General features: G+C 38.9%; 1 protein-coding gene across 2 annotated transcripts in view; it reads left to right on the top strand.

Annotated features, from left to right (window-relative positions):
* Window positions 1-27,619, top strand: part of LOC124614038 (hamartin) — a gene marked incomplete in the record, with an annotated part of 233,167 nt that overhangs the window by 85,697 nt on the left and 119,851 nt on the right. For both annotated transcript variants that reach the window (XM_047142869.1, XM_047142868.1), the window contains 3 exon segments: window positions 4,904-4,977; window positions 15,272-15,396; window positions 24,550-24,704. In XM_047142869.1, coding sequence (XP_046998825.1) covers window positions 4,904-4,977; window positions 15,272-15,396; window positions 24,550-24,704 — 354 coding nt within the window.

Raw genomic sequence — 27,619 nt, 5'->3', positions numbered from 1 at the left:
CAGTGAGTTCCGTATTACTCTGTGTTTGGTGTGGCGATTTTACGATGGATCCGCGAACAGAACAGCGCGTGTACACCAAATTCTGTGCGAATCTCAGGAAAAGTGCTACGGAGACCCTTGCAATGATTCAACAAGTGTTTGGGGGACAGAGCATGAGCCATACACATGTGTTTGAGTGGCATGCTCAGTTCAGGGCCAGCCATACAAACATCAGTGATGATGCTCACACTGGAAGGCTCGTTAGCCGCACTACACCAGACATTGTTGCCAAACAATAATTGGTTTGTGTTGATTGATTTTGAACCATTAAAGACCTTGAGATGAATTGGGTATTGGTTATGGGACATGTCAATGAATGTTGACTGATGAATTGGGCATGCTTCATGTCACCACAAAATTTGTGCCAGGGATCTTGACTGCCGATCAGAAGGCACAGCGTGTTGAAATGTGCACACACCTTCATCAGACCGCATCTGATGATCCAACTTTCTTGTCTCGGGTTATCACCGACGTTGAGAGCTGGATTTACGGTTATGACCCAGTGGAAGAGCCCGGGCTCTCCAAGACCCAAAGAAAGCGAGATAGGTGAAGAGCAAAGTGAAGAACATGATCATTGATTTTTTATACCAAGGTAATTGTGCACAAAAAATTCATCCCACCCAACCAAACAGTGAATTCCGCGTACTACTGTGATGTTTTGCGATGGTTCCATGAAAAAGGACAATGTCGACAGCCCGAACTTTGGCGTCAAGGGAACTGGCTGCTGCATCACAACGCGCTCTGTCACATGTCCTTGCTCACCAGGACCTTTTTGGCAAAAAACATGGCAGTTGTACCCCACCCACTGTACTCGCCAGATTTGGCACCTTGTGACTTAGCGCTATTCCCAAAACTGAAACTCGGGTTGAAAGGCCGTCGATTCGACACTCTAGATAGGATTCAAGAAGCATCGCTGGCAGTGATAAACACCCTCAAAGAACAGGACTTCCAGAAAATGTTTGAGCAGTGGCAGAAGCGCTAGGACCGGTGTGTGTACGTGCGGATGGGAACTACTTCGAGGGTGGTGGTGACCATTAGTCCAAAGGTAAGGTTTTCAACATATGATAGCACCAGTCCCAAAAATTTTCGATAGCACTTTGTATTTTTTAATTTTTTTCTGTTTCTTTGACACTTCTTTCCCCACTCTACCAGAAATAGCTTCTAATTTATACACATTTTTTCACTTCACAAGCTGCAACATCTTCGCGAATTGAACAGTGACCCAAATATAGAATAAGTTTCCTTTATTTCACATCTATGGCCGCAAATTTTCATGTCGTCAGACTGCCAGTTTTGGTCTATATTGGCCATCTTCAGATGGTGATTTTTTTTCCCACTTGTTCTATGTGCTTCACTGATCGCACTTCTGATTACTCCTAAGCAGTTACGGCAACAGGAATAAATTAAAAAATTGACTTCATGTACAAAAGTTTGCCTGAAACATAAGCATTTGACATTAATTATTGGGCTAATCCAGTTGAAGCAGTTTCACTACTATCAGATGAATCACTGGTGCTTTTCGTAGTGTTGAAGTTCTTCCAGTAGTAACTGCAGACATCAGTCCGAGACCCCCATCTTGTCAGATTGGGCAGGGGTGGCAAGGAAATGCCCTGAGCTTATAACTAAATTGCTGCAACACATAAAGGGACTTTTAAATATACCTTTTTGACACACACAATAAATTTAACATCACTGGATTTACAATTTGTCTCATCTGCAGCTCTGTCTAAGGCATGAGCTAAAAAAAGGTGATATGCACCATATTATTGTCCAATGCTCTTAGTGAATTGTCAGCTTTTACCGTACAAGGGGCAGCATACATTATTGTCATTGTTAATGCCTTCAGGCCATATAGCACTCGTAGATTTATTGAACAGTTTACTAATGGTAGAGAACTATACTTTTTCTAAATGTTTACAGTTTATAATAACTTTTCGCCCTTTCTATCTTTTCCCGAAGTCCCCACAATGGCATTTGTAGTGTATCTTCCGATGGGGCCTGTGGACTCATTGTTTGAGAGCCTTATTTTTTTATTTGCAACCCATTGTCTGATTTCTTGCAATTTTTTTTCACCACTTTGAATGCTACAGTCATTTCTTAATGTTGAATAATCAGGAAGAGATTTCCCTGTGTATTTTTCTAAGAATTTGCAAAATTTTAGGTGGTTCATTCTACTCCAGGGAATTTCAGCACAGAGGAAAGCTGTAAATAGTTCTTCTCAGAATCGTGAATAAAAATGGTGGGACTGCCCTAGCACAATTTTCTGTAGTGTTTTTCCACTTTAAATCCCTTTTACTCCAAATTTGTGTTTTTCTGTTGCCTCATGCTGCTGAACGTTAAATGACTTCTCTGTAATTACTCTTACATCACTCAGTTTACAATACCAGTATTATGAGAAGGAAAGTAGCTACTCACCATATAATGGAGATGCTGAGTCACAGATACGCACAACAAAAAGACTCTCACGATTAAAGCTTTTGGCCATTGGCCTACATTAACAAAAAAAACACACACACACACACACACACACACACACACACACACACACACACACACACACACACACACACACACACACACACGCGCGCGCCGGCAGTCTCAGGCAACTGAAGCCACACTGCGAGCAGCAGCAGCAGCAACAGTGCATGAGGGGAGTGGCGACTGGGTGGGGATGAGGAGGAGGGTGGGGCGGGGAGGGGGGGAATACTATGGTGGGGGTGGCGGAGAGTGAAGTGCTGCAGATTAGGTGGTGGGCCGGGGAAAGGTGGTGAGGGGGGCGGAAGCAGCAGCAAAGGAGAAAAATAAAAAGACAGAGTGTGGTGGTGGAATGACGACTGTGTAGTGCTGGAATGGGAACAGGGAAGGGGCTGGGGCTGGATGGGTGAGGACAGTGACTGACAAAGGTTGAGGCCAGGAGGGTTATGGGAATGTAGTATGTATTGCAAGGAAAGTTCCCATCTCTGAAATTCAGAAAAGCTAGTGTTGGTGGGAAGGATCCATGGGGCACAGGCTCTGAAGCAGTCATTGAAATGAAGGATATCATGTTTGGCAGCATGTTCAGCAACAGGGTGACCCACTTGTTTCTTGGCCACAGTATGTCGGTAGCCATTCATGCAGACAGACAGCTTGTTGGTTGTCATGCCCACATAGAATGTAACACAGTGGTTGCAGCTTAGCTTGTAGACCACATGTCTGGCTTCACAGGTAGCCCTGCCTTTGATAGGATAGGTGGTGTTGGTGACTGGACTGGAATAGGTGGTGATGGGAGGATGTATGGGACAGGTCTTGCATCTAAGTCTATTACAGGCGTATGAGCCATGAGGTAAGAGATTGGGAGCAAGGGTTGTGTAAGGATGGATGAGTATATTGTGTAGGTATGGTGGATGGTGGAATACCACTGTGGGAGGGGTGGGAAGGATAGTGGCCATTTCTCATTTCGAGCATGACGAGATTTAATTGAAACCATGGCAGAGAATGTAATTCAGTTGCTCCAGTCCTGGGTGGTACTGAGTTATGAGGGGAAAGCTCCTCTGTGGCTGGATGATGGGACTTTGGGAGGCGGTGGGAGACTGGAAAGATAAGGCACAGGAGATTTGTATTTGTACAAGGTCGGGAGGATAATTACGGTCAGTGAAGGCTTCATTGAGACCCTTGGTATATTTCGAGGGGGACTGCTTGTCACTGCAGATGTTATGACCATGGTGGCTGGGCTGTATGGAAGGGACTGCTTGGTACACAGTACAGTATTTTACCCCATTAATTGAAGATACATCATATTGAGATATGAACTGTTGTGATTTTACTTGAATACTTTGGTTAACTTTTGGCATTTTTTCTGAACTATACTGCATACACTTCTGACTTCAGTGAGAATCAACACAGTAATATACTTGTCAGCAGTCAGGGGCCCAGAATGTCGTTAAGTGCGTGCTTGCTCATATAGAACTATAGGCTTATACACTCACTGTTGTGTAAGGTGAAGTTCATGTTGTGAATTCAAACGAAATAGTGGAGGAAGGCAGATATTTGTCATTTTCCAGGAAACGAAATGAGATGCGCACGTTTGAAAAATGTAACTCGGAATAAACAAATTGCATGACAAAAGTTCTTTACTTCATGAAAGTGTGAAAGTATAATAAAAATGGCCATTTAGTTACTAAAATACGCTCTGTCAGAGAGAAATGGGCACATATGCATAAATATGGCTTAAAAATTTCACTAATTCATTTATGTTGTAAGGAAGTTCAGGTAGACTGTATACCTGCTCAGATGCACGCGCAAGTGTGTGCGCTTGCACCTGTGCCCCTACATGGTGCTGACTGTTCATTTAGATTTTCCATAACAAGCATTAGTATGTATTTAAGGAACATGTCAGTCTTACCAAAAAATACGTGTCCTACCCTTAAAAATCCTAGTCCTAGTCATCACTTTATGGTCGTTTGTCGTTGGTGCTATAAAGAAATTAGTACATGATGCCAGTCTTTAAAGACAACATACAATTAGTACTGAATAGTGCTCATTCTTTGCTGTCTGTCTCTCCCCTCCCCTCACCCCCACCTCCCCCACTCCCACGACAACCCTCCTCCCCTTTCCCATTTCTCTGGGAGTGTGGTGAGTGTGCATGAATATTCATGCCGGCAAGACTCTAGATGAATAGGACTACCATTATAGCACACCGTAATTTCATTTTTTTAAATTTTGTAAGCTATTTTGATCCCTACAATATAATCTAGAATAAATTTGAAAGACTTATATCAAATTAAAAACTGAGATTTTCAATTTTATGCTTTTGTCGTTATATTCTGGCATTGGTTGTAATGGCAACTTTGTTCTGAATTTAAAACATGCTTTCTGGTATTTTCAGCCTATGTTAGATACTGTCAAGATGCACCCGCTTCTTGTAACGGCAACAAAAGATGCTGAAACTGCAGCAACTAGGTATGTATCGGTCATTGTTACTCAATGTTGAAATCAACTATGTAAGGTTGCATTACAATTTTTACAGTATTTGATTATTAGTATAGTGTATTAACAGAGACTAGATTATGAAATCGTGTGATATCTTGTATGTAGTACATTCCTAATTAGCAACAGAAATACTTTTATATTTTTTTGCAAGACAATGGCTTGTGTCTCTAAATTAGTTTGCTAGTTATTTGGTTGAACTAAAACAGTATGTGTGTGTGAGTGACATGAACTTACCTTTTACTGACTTAAAATGTGTCCAGATATTCACAAATGTTCTGTAACTTCATAAATTATGCTTTCCTTCATAACATACACTGAAAGATAGACATTTAAACTTTTGAATCATCTTTCTTGAGAAAGTCAAATTACAGTGGAGGTTTGTAACTCTGATTTTTCTTGCTAATCTCATGAATTTCAAAAGGTCATAAGGAGGACTGTGTGAAAAGTTTTCAGTGAAGTCTAAAGTGATGTTTAGCTGACCTAACTGACAGAAAATTTGAAGATGTTGTAAGGTTAGCTAAATTTAGTAATGGAGTTAAAACCATCTGTTCTAGTCACGTGCTGAACATACTAGGACTGAAACAGCTGATACAAAAAAGGACACAATGCCAAATTTGATCTGAAGTTGGAGATGGTTGTGTTACTGTCCTTCCTTCCAATCACCAAATGAATATGGTGATTGTATTTGATAAATGATTTCAGATTAGAAAATAACTGATGTGCTTGTCATTTCAGTCTTGAAGAAACGGTGATAAACAGATGTATATCTATAGACCTGTATTGCTAACGTCAGTCTTTTGTCACATAAGAGAACAAGTTTCATGCTTGTGTATTATGAACGTTATAAAAAACTGCAGAAACCTTATCCTTACAAATTAACATGGATTCTGCAAATGCTGCTCTTGTGCAACTTGATGTCCTATGTTAACTTAGGCTGTAGGTAGCAGCTGTGTCAGACCATATGACTTCTTTAGCCGTCCCTGTTGGTCTGAATGTCTGTTATATTTCTGCTGCTGCCAAAGGCACATTACTGCACAATTCTCCATCTTACCGGTGGGTTGCCCCTTTTATTTTGGCCCCTCCAACAAGATGATGTGGTACTGTGCCATGGGTATGTCAGTGCGCATCAGGACTGCAGACATCTATTTGCAAACAAAAAAACTTAATTATATAAATTATTTTTTCAAGGAGATAATTAAACTTTTCAGACTGGCCTTCATATCACTTCACTGAACAGAACCTGACTAACAATCAGATGAGAAACCTGGTAATAGATAGTTATCACACTGCACTAAGATTATAATGTAATTACAGTGTGAAATAATACAATGCATTTCTCTACCAAACTGTTAAATAAATAACTTCTGTCTTTCATAGACGCCGCTGACAGATATTGCACAGTAGTTGAGACACCAGATGAGTGTTCATGTAGATTTGTGCTGATTTTTGTTTCCTGTGGTTTCCTTAAATCACTACGGCCGTGTCCTACGTGAGCGACACACTCCAGCGACAAGCAGCAGCATCGGGCGAAAAGCTTGGGTGTCCTGTGTGCGAGCGACTATGTCGCGCTACAATATGGCAGCTTAGAGCCAATCAGCCGCTTCAATAAAACGGCATCCCTAACCTGTAGAATACTGTAGCTGAAGAGTAAGGCTACAGAATTAGGTTTACTTAAGAAAATAAAGCGAAATGGAATGCTGTGGATGAAATTTACAAAGGGAGCAATCTCCATGGAGAATTTCCTAAGTATCAACTATGAAGATCACCAGACAAATTCGTCGAATACACATGAATGAGCAGAGGAGCATTTGAGTATCTCATCAATAAATTAAATATGAAGGTTTTTTTTTTTTTTTTTTTACGTGATCAAGAACTTTCAACAGCCAATAAATGCAGAGGAATGACTACAATGTGATTAACTATGCTAAATACTAACATAAGTACACAGATTGATAACATTTTGCAACAGCTAGGTGTGGTGTAGGGGTAGTGTTTACAGCTCATGAATACGTGGTAGGAAAAGGTCATGGGATCAATACCAGGTCGTTCTTATATTTTTACTGACTCAGATACAATCTGTATACAAAGTTTTATGTATAGTGTTTACATTGCATCGCTAAGTATATTTTTAAGGTCTTGCCAAATAACATGATCTTCACACCTATCCCAGTATATCACACACATTTAATTCCTAATAAATTACAATGAACCATGAAATTTTACAGATATTTGATGTTGTGAACATAATTCATCAGCAGTCATTGTTAATGCCAAGCATTTCAATTACTCTAAATTGTCCGTAAAAGTAAAGCTTACAAAATTTTTGAAAAGAAAGTCAAACGTTTTGTGTAATGATTTGTCTAAAGGTATGAAATAAAAAATATTAGGGAAACGTTTGGTGCACCTCATTTTCTGTTCATGATTTCGAGCCTCATTCAGAGGCATGTAGAACGTTTCTCTGTTCTACTTATTTATTTTACACAAATCATTTCATAAAATATTTGACTGATTTCTTTCATTTTTTAATTTCAAGTTTTAATCAGAAAGCATGATCTTACTGACTACTCATTTACCTGAAAAGGAAGCCTTTTTGACATTTAAATACCGCACCAATGTATCTTTTTATGTGCAAAATAGCTAGGCCTTGGACAGATGAAATTTTTGACACTTCATTTACATAGCTTAGCAGCAGTTCAAACTAGACCTCATGCTGGTTACTTTGATACCCTGTTTACCTGTTTCTCTCCCTTTGTTTAGCTATGAAAATTTGGACAAAACCTCACGGTGTAAGTTATAGTGTGTCTTGTTTTGGCTCTGCTCACACATTAACAAAAATGCATTGAGTGTTAGTCATATGATAAAATAGTCCTTGCTGTGTGCTGTCATTTCCAAAATTCTTCGTTTCGATATCTTGAACTGTTAATGAGATATAATAATTTTTAGGACCTCTTGATTCCCGAAGAAGATACAACAACCAATACCTCAAGAGTGAAAAGAGATATCATACCGGTCTCAACTTTAAATAGAATTAAGATAGATTTATATGGAATGTCTACGGGTTGTGCTTTTACCTCTGCAAATTCTTAAATTTCGTGCAGCCATGAACCCAATTTCGTGCTGCCCAGTAACTAACACAATTAATGAAAATAAATTCAGACCTTTATCGTTTAAAGATATCAAGCTATAAGATGTGGAAGAATCAAATGTTTTCACTGAATAGTTTTCGTAAAATCGGATGTTAAGTAATTCATAGCTGCCATCGCGTCTGCTCCACTGCTTTGACGAGAAGACACGTGGCTGTCTCTCTCTACCGCACGTGATGCAGCGACAAGATCCAAACACGTTTGAATTCAAAACATTGCCAGTTGCAGCAGGAGACAGGCAGCAACGCAGATGTCGCTCACATAGGACATTTCCGCAACTACACCTGTGGTTGTGTTTTGTCGTCTGAAGCGGTCACGTGCTGTCGCTTGCTTATGTCGCTCATGTAGGACACTGCCTAAGGCAAAAGCTAGGAAGGTTATTTTGTATAGTGCATGGCTTATATCCTTTTCCATCTTCATTCAGTTAGGTTCTCTCTCTTGCGACTTTGTACTAAGTTAAAGATTAATCTATTACCCTCTTTGAGGAAACTACTACTACTACTACTACTACTACTACTGGAAGGGGTCGTGATAGGAAGATAAAACTTTTTCTTGCTATTTTTTTTTCAAGGGGTGGGGGCCATGACCAAGAGGAACAACAGAAACAGGAGAAGTAAAAGAAACTACCAAAAAAGAGCAAAACAGAACTTATAAGTGACATATGACAGTGTTTAACGAAGAGATAGAGGGGCTGGCCAGTACTTACCGCAGCTCAGTACAGATGATAGATACACAAAAAACAGAACCGAAAATTTACGTTCCTAGCTTTCGGAACAAATATTCCTTCATCAGGGAGGAGAGAGGGGAAAGAAAGGGAAGAAGGGAAAGTGGATTCAGTTACTCACAACCCAGGTTATGAAGCAACAGGGAAAGGAAAGCAGGGAGGGTAGCAAGGATGGAGGCATGGTTGTCAGAGGGAAGCCAAAGATATTCTACTGTAAGTACTGTGCTAGCTTCAAACGAAAGGGGATACATACAGAAGTAAAAAGGTATACAGTATAAAGATGAACACAACTATGTAGGATGAAAAGATGCGTGAATGGCTAAAGACGAAAGGGAAAGAGGAGAAGACTGAAGAGTAAATGGGAGTGAGGTTGTTTAACGTAGGTTCAGTCCAGGGGAATGGCGGGATGAAAGGATGTGTTGGAGTGCAAGTTCCCATCTCCGCAGTTCAGAGGGACTGGTGTTGGGTGGGAGAAGCCAAATGGCACATAGGGTGTAGCAGGTTCCTAGGTCCCTAGAATTATGCTGGAGGGAATGTTCCGCTACTGGGTATTGGACATCTCCTAGGCGGACAGTTCGTCTGTGTCCGTTCATGCGCTCAGCCAGTTTAGTTGTTGTCATACCGATGTAAAAGGCTGTGCAGTGCAGGCATGTCAGCTGATAAATGACATGTGTAGTTTCACACGTGGCCGTGCCTTGAATTGTGTATGTTTTACCAATAGCGGGGCTGGAGTAGGTGGTTGTGGGGGGGATTCATGGGGCAGGTTTTGCAGCGGGGTCGGTTACAGGATTAGGAACCGCTGGGTAGTGAAGGTAGTCTGGGAATATTGTTGGGTTTAATCAGGATGTTACGGAGGTTGGGGGGGGGGGGGCGACGAAAGGCAACTCTGGGTGGTGTGGGGAGAATTTTGTCAAGGGATGATCTCATTTCAGGGGTTGACTTGAGAAAGTCATATCCCTGGCGGAGTAATTTGTTGATGTATTCGAGGCCAGGATAATATTGGATGACAAGGGGGATGCTTCTGTGTGGTCTGGGGGTAGTCACATTGTTGTTCGACGGGGAGGAATGTATTGCTCGGGAGATCTGTTTGTGGACAAGGTCTGCAGGATAGTTGCGGGAGAGGAAAGCACTGGTCAGGTTATTGGTGTAATTGTTGAGGGATTCATCACTGGAGCAGATACGTTTGCCACGAATACCTAGGCTGTAGGGAAGGGAACGTTTGATGTGGAATGGATGGCAGCTATCAAAGTAAAGGTACTGTTGTTTGTTTGTGGGTTTGATATGGATAGAGGTGTGGATGTGAGCTTCAACAAGATGAAGGTCAACATCCAGGAAGGTGGCTTGGGTTTTGGAGAAGGACCAGGTGAAATTCAGATTCGAAAAGGAGTTGAGGTTATGGAGGAAATTAAGGCGTGTTTCTTCACCATGAGTCCAGACCACAAAGATGTCATCTATAAACCTATACCAGGCCAGGGGAAGCAGCTGTTGGGTCTTCAGGAAAGCCTCCTCCATGCGGCCCATGAAGAGGTTAGCATAGGACGGAGCCATCCTGGTTCCCATGGCAGCATTTGACAACTGTAAAACGTGGACACAACAACCTGTGTTCCACAGACATCCCCATAAATTTTAAAATCATAAAGATTTCATACTTAAAAAATACTGACATTGTGTTGTAGATATTGTGTGATGTTTGGATGGCCAGTGAGGTTTAATGCCATCTCAGCCACATACCACAAGGAAACATTGTATTTGGCTGATTGAGCAGCTATCTTTAATTCAGCTATCAGTGTGTATTGTTAGTATTACTATTAACCTCCATCATCATTTCCTGTGGCCTTTGTTCCACTTCAATGCAGGGTTGGCCTTGTTACTATGGATTTCGCTATGTTAGTATCGGAGGGTGGCCGAATGCCCTTCCTGTCATTATTCCGCATCCCCTGGGATGGAAGTAGTGTACCCCAGCTGTCAACATCTAGTGTAAGCCATGAAATAGTACGAACGTGTTCAGATGGCTATGAGTGGTGTAACTGTGGCGGAACATGGGGACCAGCCCAGTAATCACCTAGTGGGATATGGAAAACTGCCTAAAAACAACATCCAGGCTGACCATAACGCTCTCGCGTAACCTGGCAGGTTTTAGTGTTACTATTAACCTTATTCTCTGAATTTATCTCTATCATAGATCCTGTCCTTTTGTCCCTTTCCTCTTTGCTTTCCATTTAGTAGTGCTTTTACTGTATCTTTTAGGTTGTAAATGTTGAGGACATCAAATGAATTTCTACTTAATTTAACAATGGAAACTGCAGGTAGGGATATCAACGATATAGGAAAAGATATATTGCAACTTAACCCTTTTGCAGTCAACCAATTCCGTGGTGTGTGCTAAAAATGTCATGCGTATTTATACTGTTATGCTACAGTCTATTTAAATTGCCATATATCACACAGTATTCGCTTTAAAAATATGAAAAAATTACCACTTATCCATAAAAGTATGTAGAATATTATGGCTTACACAAATTATCATAATGTTTCAAATGAATTTGATTGTGACAGTCCATATAAAATATATATTTTTTAAATATTATAAATTTGACTTTGATTCCATATATCCAACACTGTGCTTCAATTTAAGAAGGCTAACTACAATCCATAGAATCTGCACACATTTCTGAGTAAAATGACATGAAGGATATGAAATTTGTGTTATTATTTAGAAAGATAATAATTATTTATTTGAAGAGAACATTGCAGAATTTTCATGTCTACAGTATGACTTAGCATTTGTGTTTAGGAAAACATTCACCATGCAACCCCTTATGACATCTATTACAAACAGTTCTTGACCTTCTTTTCCTTCCCTCACTAGTACACACACAGCATCTTGACTCTTTCTTCTCTGGAAGTTTTCTCAAACCCGGAGAACCACGAGGACCATCAGTTGCATTTTTTTCTTGCAGCCATTCATCCGACAAGGCTTCAATTATCATTACAGTATATACATATCTGGAAACAACTTTCCTTCCTTTATTATGCTCTTTGTATAATATGTAAGAGTTCAGCACCATTCTTGACATTATGTTTAAAGCTACCTTCTTCCAATGATGAAGAGTTCGCCTCTCATCCAAATACGCATACAGCACCATGTTGGATGTGTCTATTCCACTCATATACTGGTTGTACTGGTGTATTATTTCTGACTTTTATACTGTTTTATTTTTATTTTGGACTTCAATGTCACCAACACCAACTTAACTTGGCAATAAGAGAACAGGGGTACGCTGGGACTTTTTCTCTCGGTACGCACATGCTAGTACCGGACCCGACTTACAATACATCTTTTTCCCAATTCCAAATTTCTTTCTAAATTGCTCTGGCAAATATTTCCTGTTTTTTCTTACTGTGCCAGTAATGTATGTACCTAATTTATAAAGACCTTTTACAAATGGTACTGACATGAAAAAGTTGTCCACAAAGATATGATATCCCTTGTTCAAATAACTGCCCAAACGCAGTAACTTCTGGACAACACAGTATCCTAAGCCATGTCTTGCAATCTCAGCCTTATCTTCTTGGCTTTTGGCACCTCTGAAAGTATAAAACCCAAGACAATAGTGCATTATAGAGTCATACAGCATCCAGAATTTGATTCCCCATCGGTGGTGGTGTTTGTTTGGCAAATACTGTAATAGGGAAGTGTGACATTTAGTGCCAACTAGACTCTCATCAATACTAAGTTGTTCATGAGGTGTGTAATGATGTCAAAATATATTATTAGCATGATCTACCAATGGCTGGTACCTGATACATGGATCATAATCAGGATGGCCTGGTGCTGGATATTTCTCACTATCCACAAGATGAAAGAATTTCATAAGATGCCTAAATTGGTGGGCAGAAAACATTTTACCGAACCTTGGAAATGCCTGTGATGGTTTTGTGCTCCAGTATGAGAGCATTGTGGGCCTTTTATTGAGTCCCATATTTAGTAAGCAAGCAATAAAACCTCTTACTTCAGTACTTGTCACATTCTTCCATTTCTTATACAGTTTGAACAATATAGCATGTTTAGTTATAAACTGTTTAGCTGAGTGATTTGTTTCCGTTGCAATAAGCTGCAGCAGTGTTGTAGTAAAGAACAGATTGAAATATTCTATCACAGGAGATCCCGTTGGCGGCATATGTTTTGGTCCTGGCAGCTCTTGAAATGAATGTGGTAATAACTGTAGTGTTTCAGGTGCAATTACTTCAGTGTATTGTACATCTTCCATTTCGTCTTCACTTTCGTTCACAATATTGTCAAGTACATCACTGTCACTTTCTGAACTGTTGCTACTTTCGCTAAAACACTCTGTATGACTAGTACATTCTAAAAGTTCACAAATTTCTTCGTCAGTAAGTCCTCTGCTGTGGCCTGGTGTAGGTCGCATTTTTCACAAAAACCAGAGAAAATAAACTGTAAACTCTTAACGTGAAGAAAAACACACAGAAACAATGATAAATAACAGTACTGTGCAGAAAGAACAACGTAGAATGCAGTAAACAGAATGTAAACATGTACAGTGAAACATGACCTCAATAAACAAACGATGCAAAAGCGGAATTATCGAACACTAATGTTTCACCAAAACGATGCTCAGTTGTCGATAGCTATCGACCTACACGTATCTCGAGGCAAAGAGCATCTGTAATCAATACGCCAACACCATCTAGCACCCGATTCTGTAAGCTAAACAATACGAAGCAGAGTACCAAGGAATCAGCACCCTGACATTCAAAGGGTTAACTTTGAAGATTACATATTGCAGGCAGGCACAATTAAACTCTTACACATCAAAGCTTTTTGCCACAGACTGTGTCAAAATAAGAAAGAGAAATACACCATTCATTCACACAAGCAAGCACACCTCACACGAACATGACCCCCAACTTTGGCAGCTCGGCTTCTGTGAATGAATGATGTGTGTTTCTGTTTCTTGTTCTAACAAAGGCTGGGGCCAAAAGCTTTGTGTAAGTGTCTCTCCCTTGTGCCTGTCTGCTAGTTAACATGTCATCTTTGTGGCAAGTAGCAATCTGTCTGTGCCTGTGTTGGTGATATTCTTACTTAATTTGCTTTTTTCACATTTCTGTGGCATTTGTTTTAATTTTTCCCCTTTCTTCCTCTGGTAGCTGCATGTCCTTCATCATGGAAGTTTTAATTCTTGTAACATTGAAGTGTTTCTGAGTAAGAATGAAGTAATATAATTTTTAGCTATCCAGAACACAAAACAGAGTACAGCTGGACTGATAGACATTATTCAGTTAAAGAATAAATCTGTGGTGCGGAAATAGCATAGATAATGATCCTTTTGAATCCTTATGCATGCTGATGATAGCCAAAGTAGAGAGGATATAAACTGTAGACTGTCAATGGAAAGGAAAGCATTTCTGAAGAAGATAACTTAAACATCAAGTATTGGCTTATGTGCTACATAGCCTTTTCTGAAGGTATTTGTCTGGAGTTTAGCTACATATGGAAGTGAAATGTGGATGATAATAGTTTAGACAAAAAGAGAAAGAAGCTTTTGAAATGTGGTGCTACAGAAGAGTGCTGAAGAGTAGATGGGTAGATCATGTAACTAATGAGCAGGTACTGGATAGATTTTTGTTCATAGCTGTTGTTCAGCAGCAGCAGAATATTTCAACAGAGATAAGAAGTCAGTTGTCAGCTGCACAATGAATTTTTATTTGGTTCACTTTACTGGTTTCCACAGTTTAAACTGTCATCTTCAGAAGTGAAATAGGCTCAGATTATTGATAAGCCAACTTCAAAATAAGAATCAGGCAGTAGTGCCCTTTGCTTCAGAATCAGTGAAACAGAATGACATCACTAAGAATATATGATGTGTTAGATGGGTAGCAAACAGTTAACTGTAAAATCTCACATTATACATTTAGCAGAATCAGAAGGATGTAGGTTGCAGTAGCTATTTGGAGATGACGAGGGTTGCGCAGGATAGAGTAACTCGGAGAGCTGCATCGAACCAGTCTTTGGACCGAAGAAGAAGAAGAAGAAGAAGATGACTACGACCTGCATCCCTCCCATTTCTGCCACAGACATATATAATAATAAAATACTCCTGTGGCATTATGTTGTGTGTGTGACCTGAGACAGTAGGATTTACTGATTGTTTTCAGTTGTTTTAACAAGGTTATATTATTTGGTTCATTTCTTAAGTATCTTGTGCCCAGTTGTTAAGTATATATAATTATTTCTTTTTGATAAGCAAGTCTGTGACACACTGCACTAAAATAGTTAACAGTGGGAAAACAAACATGGAGTATTTTGTGTTGTCCATTTATGGATATATGACATCGATAAGTTTTGCTATTTTTTGAAAGTTTTTATTGTTTACAGGTGGAAAAATATGGAAGACCATGATGTAATAATGGAATGTGCGAAATTTGGTATTGATCCACAAGAGCGAAACTGGGATTCATTGTCATCATCTTTCCGTTCTCGTGGTAGTGCAGAACATGCAGGTGACAAGATGCTTCTGACCCACAACTATTTATGTATATGGATGTATTAAAATCTGATAAACACTTAAAGTTCAGTAGTTACGTGCCTAGGTTACAGTGAAGATGATGTGATCTCATTGCATCTGTCTGTTAAATGCTAAATGTAGATTTCTTTATATTAATGAAAGTCACTCAGACCAAACAATTTCCTAGTTTTGACAGAAGTGAAACTGATTGACAGTGATGGAGAGGCATGCTCCTGGAATATGAGAGCAAATGTTGAGCAAAATATATGTGAAGACAGAATTTTCAGCAAGTAATTAATTTAGTATTTTTGAAGTTGAAATTTATCCATAACTTACATCTGTCTATCTTGATCACACCTCATCAGTCTCATTATAAGTATACATTGTGCCCGTCCTTTCAATAGAAACATTTAGAGGTTTACCGGGTTTACCTTAGGAAATTTCAACATCTCTAGATATCACATCAGGAGGTGCCATGTGTAGTTACATTAGCATACATTGATAGTAGTTGCATTTGAATGTGCAACATTGCTTACACTGAGGTGACAAGTGATGGGATAGTGATATGCATCTATACAGATGGCTGTAGTATTGAATACACGAGGTATAAAAAGGCAGAGCATTGGTGGAGCTGTCATTTGTACTCAGGTGATGGATGTGACAAGGCTTCTGACATGATTTTGGCGTCACGACAGGAATTAAGATTTTGAACATGGAATGGGAGTTGTAGCTAGACGCATGAGACGTTCTGGGTTGGAAATCGTTAGGGAATTCAGTATTCAGAGATTCACAGTGTCAAGAGGGTGCCGAGAATACCAAATTTCAGACATCACCTCCCACCTTGGACAACACAGTTTCCGACGGCTTTCAATTGGCAACCGAGGGAAGTGAAATTTGCATAGAGTTGCCATTGTTAACAGACAAGCAACACTACTTGGAATAACTGTAAAAATCAATGTGGGACATATGATGAATTTATCCAGTAGGACAATGTGGCAAAATTTGGTGATAACAGGGTATGACAGCAGACGGCCTACATGAGTGCCATTGCTAACAGTGTGATGTCATCTGCAGCTTCTCCCCGGGTTTTGTGACTGTATCAGTTGGACACTAGATTACTGGAAATCTGTGGCCTGGTCAGATGAGTGCCAGTTTCAGTTCGTATGAGCTGATAGTGAGTTCAAGTCTGATGCAGACCCCACGAAGCCTTAGACCCAAGTTGTCAACAAGGCACTGTGCAAGCTGGTGGAGGCTCCATAATGGTGTGGGCTGTGTTTACTGGGATCATTGACTGGAAATGGTTATGTTCAGGTCCTTGGAGACCATTTTCAGCCATTTATGAACTCAGTGTTCCCAAACAATGATGTAATTTTTATGGATGACAGTGCACCATGTCACCAGGCAACAGTTGTTCACAATTGGCTTGAAGAGCATTCGGGACAATGTGAGCAAATGATTTGGCCACCCAGATCATGCAACATGAATCCCATGAAACATTTATGGGACATAGTTGAGAGGTTGCATTATTATTATTGTTATTATTATTATTCTTTCTTTTCTCAGACGTTATGTCTGGTCAAAAATGGAAAGTGACACGGACCTTGATCAAGCGTGACTTCCTCTTAACTGTACGGTATATGTTACATTGCATTTAGGAACTTTCGGGTAATTGAACATGTATCAATAATTAGATTTCTGTAGTTGTATATTATTATTATTATTATTATTATTATTATTAATATTATTATTTATTATTATTTCTTTCCTTTCTCAGACATTATGTCTGGTTAAAAATGGAAAGTGACGCGGACCTTGATCAAGCGTGACTTCCTTTTAACTGTACAGTATATGTAACATTGCATTTAGGAACTTTCGGGTAATTGAACATGTATCAATAATTACAGATTTCTGTAGTATGTATACGTTCGGATGTAGCTTTATTGCGTTGATGTAGTGGTGGATATTGTGTGGTATGACTCCTGTAGTTGATAGTATAATTGGTATAATGTCAACTTTATCCTGATGCCACATGTCCTTGACTTCCTCAGCCGGTTGGATGTATTTTTCAGTTTTTTCTCCTGTTTTATTCTGTATGTTTGTTGTATTGGGTATGGATATTTCGATTAGTTGTGTTAATTTCTTCTTTTTATTGGTGAGTATGATGTCAGGTTTGTTATGTGGTGTTGTTTTATCTGTTATAATGGTTCTGTTCCAGTATAATTTGTATTCATCATTCTCCAGTACATTTTGTGGTGCTTGCTTTGTATGTGAGAACATGTTGTTTTATTAGTTTATGTTGTATGGCAAGTTTTTGATGTATTATTTTTGCTACATTGTCATGTCTTCAGGTGTATTCTGTATTTGCTAGTATTGCACATCTGCTTGTGATGTGATCTACTGTTTCTATTAGTTGTTTGCAAAGTCTGAATTTATCTGTTGTGGTATTGGGATCTTTGATAATATGCTTGCTGTAATATCTGGTGTTTACTGTTTGATCCTGTATTGCAATCATGAATCCTTCCATCTCACTGTATATATTGCCTTTTCTTAGCCATGTGTTGGATGCGTCTTGATCCATGTGTGGCTGTGTTAGATGATATGGGTGCTTGCCATCTACTGTTTTCTTTTTCCAATTTACTTTCTTTGTATCTGTTGATGTTATGTGATCTAAAGGGTTGTAGAAGTGGTTATGAAATTGCAGTGATGTAGCCGATGTATTTATATGAGTGATTGCTTTGTGTAATTTGCTAGTTTCTGCTTGTTCTATAAAGAATTTTCTTAAGTTGTCTACCTGTCCATAATGTAAGTTTTTTATGTCGATAAATCCCCTTCCTCCTTCCTTTCTGCTTAATGTGAATCTTTCTGTTGCTGAATGTATGTGATGTATTCTATATTTGTGGCATTGTGATCGTGTAAGTGTATTGAGTGCTTCTAGGTCTGTGTTACTCCATTTCACTACTCCAAATGAGTAGGTCAATGTTGGTATAGCATAAGTATTTATAGCTTTTGTCTTGTTTCTTGCTGTCAATTCTGTTTTCAGTATCTTTGTTAGTCTTTGTCTATATTTTTCTTTTAGTTCTTCTTTAATATTTGTATTATCTATTCCTATTTTTTGTCTGTATCCTAGATATTTATAGGCATCTGTTTTTTCCATCACTTCTATGCAGTCACTGTGGTTATCCAATATGTAATCTTCTTGTTTAGTGTGTTTTCCCTTGACTATGCTATTTTTCTTACATTTGTCTGTTCCAAAAGCCATATTTATATAATTGCTGAATACTTCTGTTATCTTTAGTAATTTATTGAGTTGCTGATTTGTTGCTGCCAGTAGTTTTAGATCATCCATGTATAACAAATGTGTGATTTTGTGTTGGTATGTTCCAGTAATATTGTATCCATAATTTGTATTATTTAGCATGTTGGATAGTGAGTTCAGAGCAAGGCAGAACTTAATGAGTCTCCTTGGTATATTCCACGCTTAATCTGTATTGGCTGCGATGTGATATTATTTGAATTTGTTTGGATATTAAGTGAGGTTTTCCAATTTTTCATTACTATGTTTAGGAACTGTATCAATTTAGGATCTACTTTGTATATTTCCAATATTTGTAGTAACCATGAGTGAGGTACACTATCAAAAGCTTTTTGGTAATCAATGTATGCGTAGTGTAGCGACCTTTGTTTAGTTTTAGCTTGATATGTCACCTCTGCATCTATTATTAGTTGCTCTTTACATCCTCGTGCTCCTTTGCAACAGCCATTTATAATTTTGTTCTGTGTTGTATGTGTCATTAATTTCTGTGTAATGACTGAAGTTAATATTTTGTATATTGTTGGTAGGCATGTTATGGGGCAATATTTTGCTGGGTTTGCTGTGTCTGCTGATCTTTAGGTTTTAGATAAGTTATTCCATGTGTAAGTGTATCAGGGAATGTGTATGGTTCTGCAATATGATTGTTAAATAATTTAGTTAGATGTGAATGAGTTGAGGTGAACTTCTTTAGCCAGAAATTTGCTATTTTATCTTTTCCATTCTATTTTAATTTTAATGTGAGTGTTATCTATTGTCTGGTAAAATTTCTTTTGGTTTGTATTGAATGTTTGGTTTTGTTTCCTTCTATTTTCACTTTTTTTGTATCTTCTGAGTCGTTTGGCCAATGCTTGTAATTTCATCTAATTGCTCTATTGCTTCTTGTTGTTAGATTTTACCTAACCTTTTTCGTTTTTTGTCTAATATTTCATTTCTTGTAAATTGTGTTAGCTGTCCGATGTCTTTTCTCAGTTTTTCTATTCTGTTCTGTAGCCTGTGTTGCCATGCTGGTTTTGTGGGTTTCTTCTGTGTGTTGGTTTGTTCTGATCTCTGCCTAGTGTGTATATTTAGTGTAGTGAGTGCTCCTATATAAACCAGTAGTTGTAACTCTTCCGTAGTTGTATTTTCTTTTATTTTGTTGTGTATGATTGTGTTGCTAGTTGTTATTGTTGTTTTGACTTGTGGGTTATTTGGTGGTCTATGCGAGAATGGTCTACTGTCTGTATTTGTGTCTTTGTATTCTATATATGTCAGCTGAAATTTTTCTTCTATATCTAACATGTGTGTCACTTCATGTTCTATTTGTGCTTGTTCTAGTGGCTGTCTTAAGATTTCGTTTTCCTCTGATTGTTTAATTGATGCCTGTTGTTCTTTGTTTGTTTGTTCTGGTATGTTTGAGTCCAACACTGTATCTTCTTCTTCTTCTTCTTCTTCTTCTTCTTCTGATTGCACATTATTTTGTTCTAGTATTTGTTGTACTTGTTGTTTGATGTTTTCTAATTCTGACTGGGGTATCCTGTTATTTTTGATTATTACACGGATCTGATCAGCTAGTCGTTGTTCTGTTAAAAACTTTAATTCTGGGTATCTGATGATAAATGTTGTGTATACTTGTTATCTGTATCCAGTTGTGTTGGTTCCTAAGTTTGTTGCTTGGTAATAACAGAACATGAGGTGTTGGTTAACTTCATCTGACCATCTCATCCTCTGTCTTTGTTTTCCTTCTAGAGTGGTTGCAGGAAGCATATCCAGCAAAACAACTCTATTTGGATTTAAATCATTTTCCGTGTGGCTAGCAGTGTCGTTACCATTGTGGACGGGCATAGGGTTCAAGCGTCATCTCTGACCATGACAGCGCTTGTCGGAGGCTTGATTAGTTCTGTCCTGAACCAACTAATCACACTAAAACGGAGGTTAGCCCTATTAGTGGTTTGTTCTTTTCGTCGCCTTTTACGTCTGGCAGAACATACCAGGGGGCCTATTCTTTTCCCGGGCCTCCACGGGGTTTATTATTATTATTACTATTATTATTATTATTATTATTATTATTTCACAGCTTCAAATGACCTAGTGTTTTGTGCTCAAAATCCTGCATTGGTGATAATTTCACAGTTATGGATGGCTATATTGAGTATGACTCAGTATTTCTCCAGGGGTTTCCAGTGGCTTGTTGAGTCCATGCAGCATGGGGATGCTCCACTGTGCTGGACAAAAGAACATTGGACATGACATTAGGGAGTATCCCATGACTTTTGCCACCTCGGTTTATACAACTACTAATATGGAAATACTGCCTGTTCTGCAACATTATTTTTATTGTGCTGTGACAACGACACATAAGAGAAGCCACTTATTTTTAAATGAGGCTAACCTAAGTTATTAAGAGAAAGATGTATGTAGAAACTAATTAAAAGGTGTACAGCTTTGTTTCCGCCATTTTTTCCCCAACAGTAGAGATTTTAATTAAACAAATTGGTTACACATGTATCATTCAAAGGATTTTCCATCGCTGGCCACTACTTTCTCCCATCTTTCAGGCATTGTAAGAATCCCACATTGAAAAAATTGTTCATCTTTTGAAGTGATCGACGAATCGATCCAATTTGTGACTTCCTCATGAGATCGGAAGTGTTGGTCAGCCAGGCCATGCGCCATTGATCTAAACAGGTGATGTCTGGAGAATATGGCAGGTGGGGTAGGACTTCCCATTTTATCATTTACAAGTACGTTTTGCAACGTGGGGTCGAGCGTTGTCGTGCTGCAAAATCACTTTATCGTGCCTCTTGCTGTATTGTGGCTCTGCTCAAACGCATTAATTGCATTCAATAATGAGCCCCTGTGATTGTTTCACTAGGTTTTAACACCTCATGGTACATGACACTGAGCTGGTCCCACCAAATGCAGAGCATGATCTTGGAGCTGTGAATCTTTGGTTTGGCCGTCGACGTGGAAGCATGGCTGGGATATCCCCATAATTTTTTGCGTTTAGGGTTATTGTAATGAATCCATTTTTCGTCCCTGGTCACAATGTGATGCAGAAATCCCTTCCGTTTTTGCCTCCGAAACATCTGTTCACAAACACACAAATGCCGTTGAATGTCTCTTGGTTTCAACTTACATGGGATCCAAGTTACTTCTTTCTGAATCATGCCCATAGCCTTGAGACATTTTGAAATGGCTTGCTGTGTCACTCGCACTAATCGTGCCAATTCTTCTTGAGTTTGATGCTGAGTTTTCACTCAGCAATGTCTCCAATTCTACATCTTCGAAAACATCCTCTCTTTCACCACTATGCCAGTCTACGACGTTAAAATCACCCTTCTTGAAGCATTGAAACCACTCACGACACATCCTTACCATACGTACTTCGGAGCATTCAATGAGACTCAGTCGCTGTTTTCATCATATTGAAACAAAACAGTAACACCTCCTGCAAATGACAAGAATTAGGCTCGTAAACAGACATTTTCAATCAAGGAAAACTTTATGACGCAGACACAATTCGACTAATGTTTGAATGAGGTTATGTGACAGAGGTCTAAGCTTACTGCCTGACGTCTGCAATCTGTTTCTTTCAAATGCTACTTACCGTTGTCGCCACCTATCGGCAAACGGCGGAAGCAAATACCTTGTGAGTATACGTTACACACCAAATCATAGTAAAAAGATAAAAGACATGACTTGTTTGTGCTCTGTATCACTTAACAAGCGGACACTACCACAGTGAAACAAATGAGGATCTCCAATCCAACTTAGCTAAGGGGAGTCTTCCAACTTGTCAGCCAACATCATACTACTTCCCTGGTAGTATAAGGCATCACCCTAATGACCAATCTGTAAAATTATGAACCTATCTAAATAGGAACTGACACAGAGCAAGTTTTATCGCAATAGGTAATGTGGGGATGGATAAGGCTAAAAGATAGGCGAGTGTGCAAAGACCGACACAACACTAAAGTTTAAGCCCACTAATAAAGTAACATACTTGCGCACCGAAGGGGGAGGGAGGGGTGGCAACGATTATGTATGGAAAAAAGTTTAGTAACTGGAATCATAACGTACTCGTGGAGTAAACGATACTACTGAAAACATGGCAAGTAACGTAGGAGCCCAAGGCAATGAAAAAAAATGTTGGTACAAGTCTAAATCTGCATAGTGTCTCAAGTCACTCATGTCCCACAACAGTAACCCATAAACTCAAAATTTAAAATTAATGTTAGGTCTACATCAGTCAGAACTTCATAACACCAAAACCATATATCTGGTAAGAACATCATGTGAATGTGTCAATTTGGGTCTAAAAATGTAACTGGCAAAAATGTGGTATGCTGATGTAAACTTCACTGTCCTAAGTATAATAGAAGTGTGTGTGTGTGTGTGTGTGTGTGTGTGTGTGTGTGTGTGTGTGTGTGTGTGTGTGTGTGTGTGTGGGGGGGGGGGGGGGGGGAGGGGGGGGGGGGACCACCAAACACACAAGAACATGGCATCCTTTACTTTTCCATGCAGCTTATGGGAAATACTGTGATCATCTTACCAGGTATGCGTTTTTGGTGTTTATGGAGCTCTGACATTAGTTATAAGTTTGGGTTTAGAGGCTACTGTTGGGAAACATTAGTGGCTTAAGATTCTATGCAGATTTAGACTTGTACCAACACTTTCTTTCATTGCCTTGGCATCCTCCATTACTTGCCATGTTTTGAGTAGTATTGTTCACTCCATGAGTACTTTGATTCCAGTTAGTAAACTTTTTCTCGTGCACAATCAATTGTCGCACCCCCCCCCCCCCCCCCCCCTCCCCCCAATCCTTTGGTGCACAAGTATGTTATTTTATTAACGGGCTTAAACTTTAGTGTTGTATCAGTCTTGGCTGATGCCTTAAACTACAAGGGAAATAGTTTGTTGGCTGCAAATTTGGAAGACTTCCCTTAGTTAAGTTGGATTTGAGATCCTTGTTCGTTTCACTGTGGTAGTGCTCACTTGTTATGTGATATAAATGACACTGAGTCATGTCTTTTTACTTTGATTTGTTGTATAATATATGCTTGCAAGGTATTCGTGAGTATTCTATGCCTGCTGTTTGCAGTCCATTTTTCTCGTAATAAATAAAAGTATCATCTTCATCCAATAAGGCCTGCAATTTGTTGTCTTCGAACTTTTTTAGTGGTTTCCCGCGCTCATTGTTTCTTATGTCAAAATCACACTTTTGGATTTTTGTACCACTCAAAACACTGTGTTTTCCCAAGAGCATGTGCGCTGATATTTTTATCAGCCGTTATAGGAAGCAGATGGTGCTGCAGACGTGGTCTCGTGGTCCCTTGTACTGACAGCTAGCACCATCTTTAGGGAAATTCTGGTATTGTTTCTAAGGGTACCTATAAAGCTCTATTGCCCATTCGAATAAGAGGATCTGCTCAACGCAAAGTTCTTAAATTTAGTCTTAAATTCCATGATGTTACCTGTGACAGTTCATATACTGTGGCAAGTTATTGGATATACATAGACCTATATACTATACTATACTATACTATACTATACTATGGTATGATAAACACCTCAAAATCTTTGTAAAGATTACTTTAGGCTGTAGTGTTCACTACCAAGGGTCTTTGTAATTATTACTTCATAATTAATGATGTGTGTATGGCATTTACATATATTAGAAAATTGGAAGTCTGTGAGCTTGATATTTAATTATCACAAACAACTGAAGTTTACTATACTAGGACTGTTAAGTGTTTCTGTAAGGATTACTTAAGAATAATGTCATATCAAAGATGGAATTTTGTAATATGATAGATATTTGTTCAGAACATTTTGAGACTACTTTGTTTTTTACAGATAGTACCTTGCTGAAGTCAGCATTTACTCCTCTGAGTGTTCGGCACCCACCTACAGAAAATGAGTTCTGGAGTCCAAGTGCTTGCTTTGGATTATCCACACCACCACCTCAAGAGTCAGCTCCGGCATCCATACCACAAACCCCAAACTCACAGGTGAATGTTGATGCAAGAGTGGCCGATCTTATATCTTTGTTGATTTGTTTCTTGTGTCAATAACATTTATGTATTCTAAATTGACACTCAGTGTGGTTGACTGGAGGTGCTGAACTGATAGTCGAATAAACCTGACTTGTAATAACTGCTTTCTGGTTACTGCCACTCTTAGCTGCCAGAAAACTGTGTTGCCTCAACGTCTATGAAAGCGGGAGTGACATAAGAAATTAAGTTCCCAAAGTATTAAGTATATGTTTTAAATTATTTTACTAACTTGTTAACTGTTGCTAAAATGTTAAGTATGTGTTCGCAATGCTAGTAGTATTAAAGAGTTGCCTGTGTACTAAGATTGGAAGTGACTGGAAAGCTTTAGGTACTGTATTAAGTTGTTATAATTATATCGGTTCAGCAACCCCCAACAGCATAGTATGTGTGTGAATTCAGAGTACACATTTAATAGTTCACCAGAATTATAATACAGAAATGGGAATGGTTGAGAAGATTTCTGCAGGCTCTGGTGAAATTATCAATTCTACAGTAGTGTTCATTATGAAATGCTGTCTTGGAGCCCAACTTCCTTGAAGGTGATGAAATGTGACAATAGTACAGTTGTAGTACTGATTCTGATTCCTTGAGGTCATTAATATCTTCGCCTTGTAGCATATCTGCTTGTTCCATAACTGAACTTAGTGACAGTCTTACAGAATTTAGTATTCTGTTCAGGATTTGCAGTTTGTAATCATAGGTCCCATTAGAGTTAGTAGTAAATTTGGTGTAAAATATGCTATACGAATATTGTAGTGTTGTCTATACATGTTTCAATAAAATGCTACATATTATAATCACAATTCTTGGGAAGGAATATATGTGTAATTTCTCTTCAAAGCAGTGGCGTGTGTGGATTATCATCTTTGATATGTTAAAACGTTAACTTTAGATAGAGAATTCATTGTATATATAACTTTGATTTGACTATATCCTTCAGTCTGAAGACGGGTTTGCTGCAGTACTCAGCTCTAGTCTAGATACACTAACTCACTCTATGTTACTCACCCCTAATTTTGATCTCAGTTATATAATTAATACGTATCAAATCAGCTACCAGTATCGACAGGCACACATGGACGTCTCTACCCCTATATGGTGTCAGCTGGACTAACAGTACCAATGCTTTGTTTCTCGGCAGATTTACATCTAAATGGTTACGCTGCAATTCACACTTAAGTGCCTGGTAGAGGGTTCATCGAACCATTTTCATACTACTTCTGTACAATTCCACTCTCGAATGGTGCGTGGGGAAAAAGTAACACCTAAATCTTTCCATTCGAGCTCAGATTTCTCTTTTTATTATGATGATCACTTCTCCCTATGTAGGTGGATGTCAACAAAATATTTTAGCATTTAGAAGAGAAAGTTGGTGATTGAAATTTTGTAAACAGATCTCGCCACAAAGAAAACTGCCTGTGTTTCAGTGACTGCCACCCCAACTCACTTATCATACCAGTGACTCTCTCACCCCTATTGTGCGATAACACCCAACAAGCTGCCCTTCTTTACACTTTTTCGTTGTCCTCTGTCAATCCTACCTGGTAAGGATCCCACAACGCGCAGTAATATTGCAGCAGAGGATGGAAAAGTGTAAGGTAGACTGTGTCTTTAGTGGGTTTGTCGCATCGTCTAGGTGTTCTGCCAACAAAGCGCAGTCTTTGTTTCGCCTTCACCACAATATTATCTATGTGGTCTTTTCAATTTAAGTTGCTCATAATTATAATTCCTATGTATTTAGTCAAATTGACAGCCCTTTGATTTGTGCGATTTATCGTATGCCGAGAATTCTTTTGGGTTGTATGGCTGTGGTCCGTGGAACTCTTCTATCCCATGGACCATGGCCATACAACCAGGAAGAATTCTCGGCAGCTGAAACGTCCAGTCGTGAAGGCCTTCATTGTATGATTTATCGTATACCCAAAATTTATCGGATTTCCTTTAGTACCAATGTGGATGACCTTGCACTTTTGTTTAGTGCCAATTGCCACTTTTCGCACCATACAGAAGTTCTCTCTAGATCATTTTGTAATTGAATTGATTGTCTGATGACGGTAAATTACAGCAACATCTGCAAACGATCTAAGGGAGTTGCTCAGATTATCACTTAGATCGTTCATGTAAATCAGGAACAGCAGAGGGCCTGTGACACTACCTTGCGGAACGCCAGATATCACTTCTGTTCTATTTGATAATTCACTGTCTATCACTGCAAACTGTGACCTCTCTGAGGTGAGGAAATCACGAATCCAGTCACACAACTGAGATGATATTCCAAATGCATGCAATTTGATTAATAGTCACTTGTGAGGAACGGTATCAAAAGCCTTCTTGAAATCTAGGAATATGGAATCAATCTGAGATCCTTTGTCAACAGCACACATTACTTCATGGGAATAAAGAGCTAGCTGTGTTGCACAAGAACGATATTTACTGAATCCGTGTTGGTTATGTATCAATAAATAATTTTCTTCAAGGTAATTCATAATGTTAGAGTGCAGTATATGCTCCAAAATCCTACTGCAAATTGAGGTCAATGATATGGGTCTTTAATTTAATGGGTTTCTCCTATTTCCTTTCTTGAATATTGGTGTAACCCGTAGTACTTTCCAGTCTTTAGGAACAGACCTTTCGTCAAGTGAGCAGTTGTGTATGATTGCTAAGAAAGGCGCTATTGTGTCTGTATACTCTGAAAGGAACCTGGTTGGTATACCATCTAGACGGAAGACTTGCCTTTCTTAAGTGATTTGAGTTGTTTCGCAACACCTAAGATATTTACATTTATGTCACTCGTGCTAACAGCTGTTCTGGTTTCGAATTCTGGAATATTTACTTTGTCTTCTTTCGTGAAGAAATTATGGAAAACTGTA

This window comes from Schistocerca americana, chromosome 4 (genome assembly GCF_021461395.2).
Source record: "Schistocerca americana isolate TAMUIC-IGC-003095 chromosome 4, iqSchAmer2.1, whole genome shotgun sequence".
NCBI classification, from domain to species: Eukaryota; Metazoa; Arthropoda; class Insecta; order Orthoptera; family Acrididae; genus Schistocerca; species Schistocerca americana.
The sequence above is the reverse complement of the archived record's forward strand: the minus strand, read 5'-3'. Positions and strand labels throughout refer to the sequence as shown.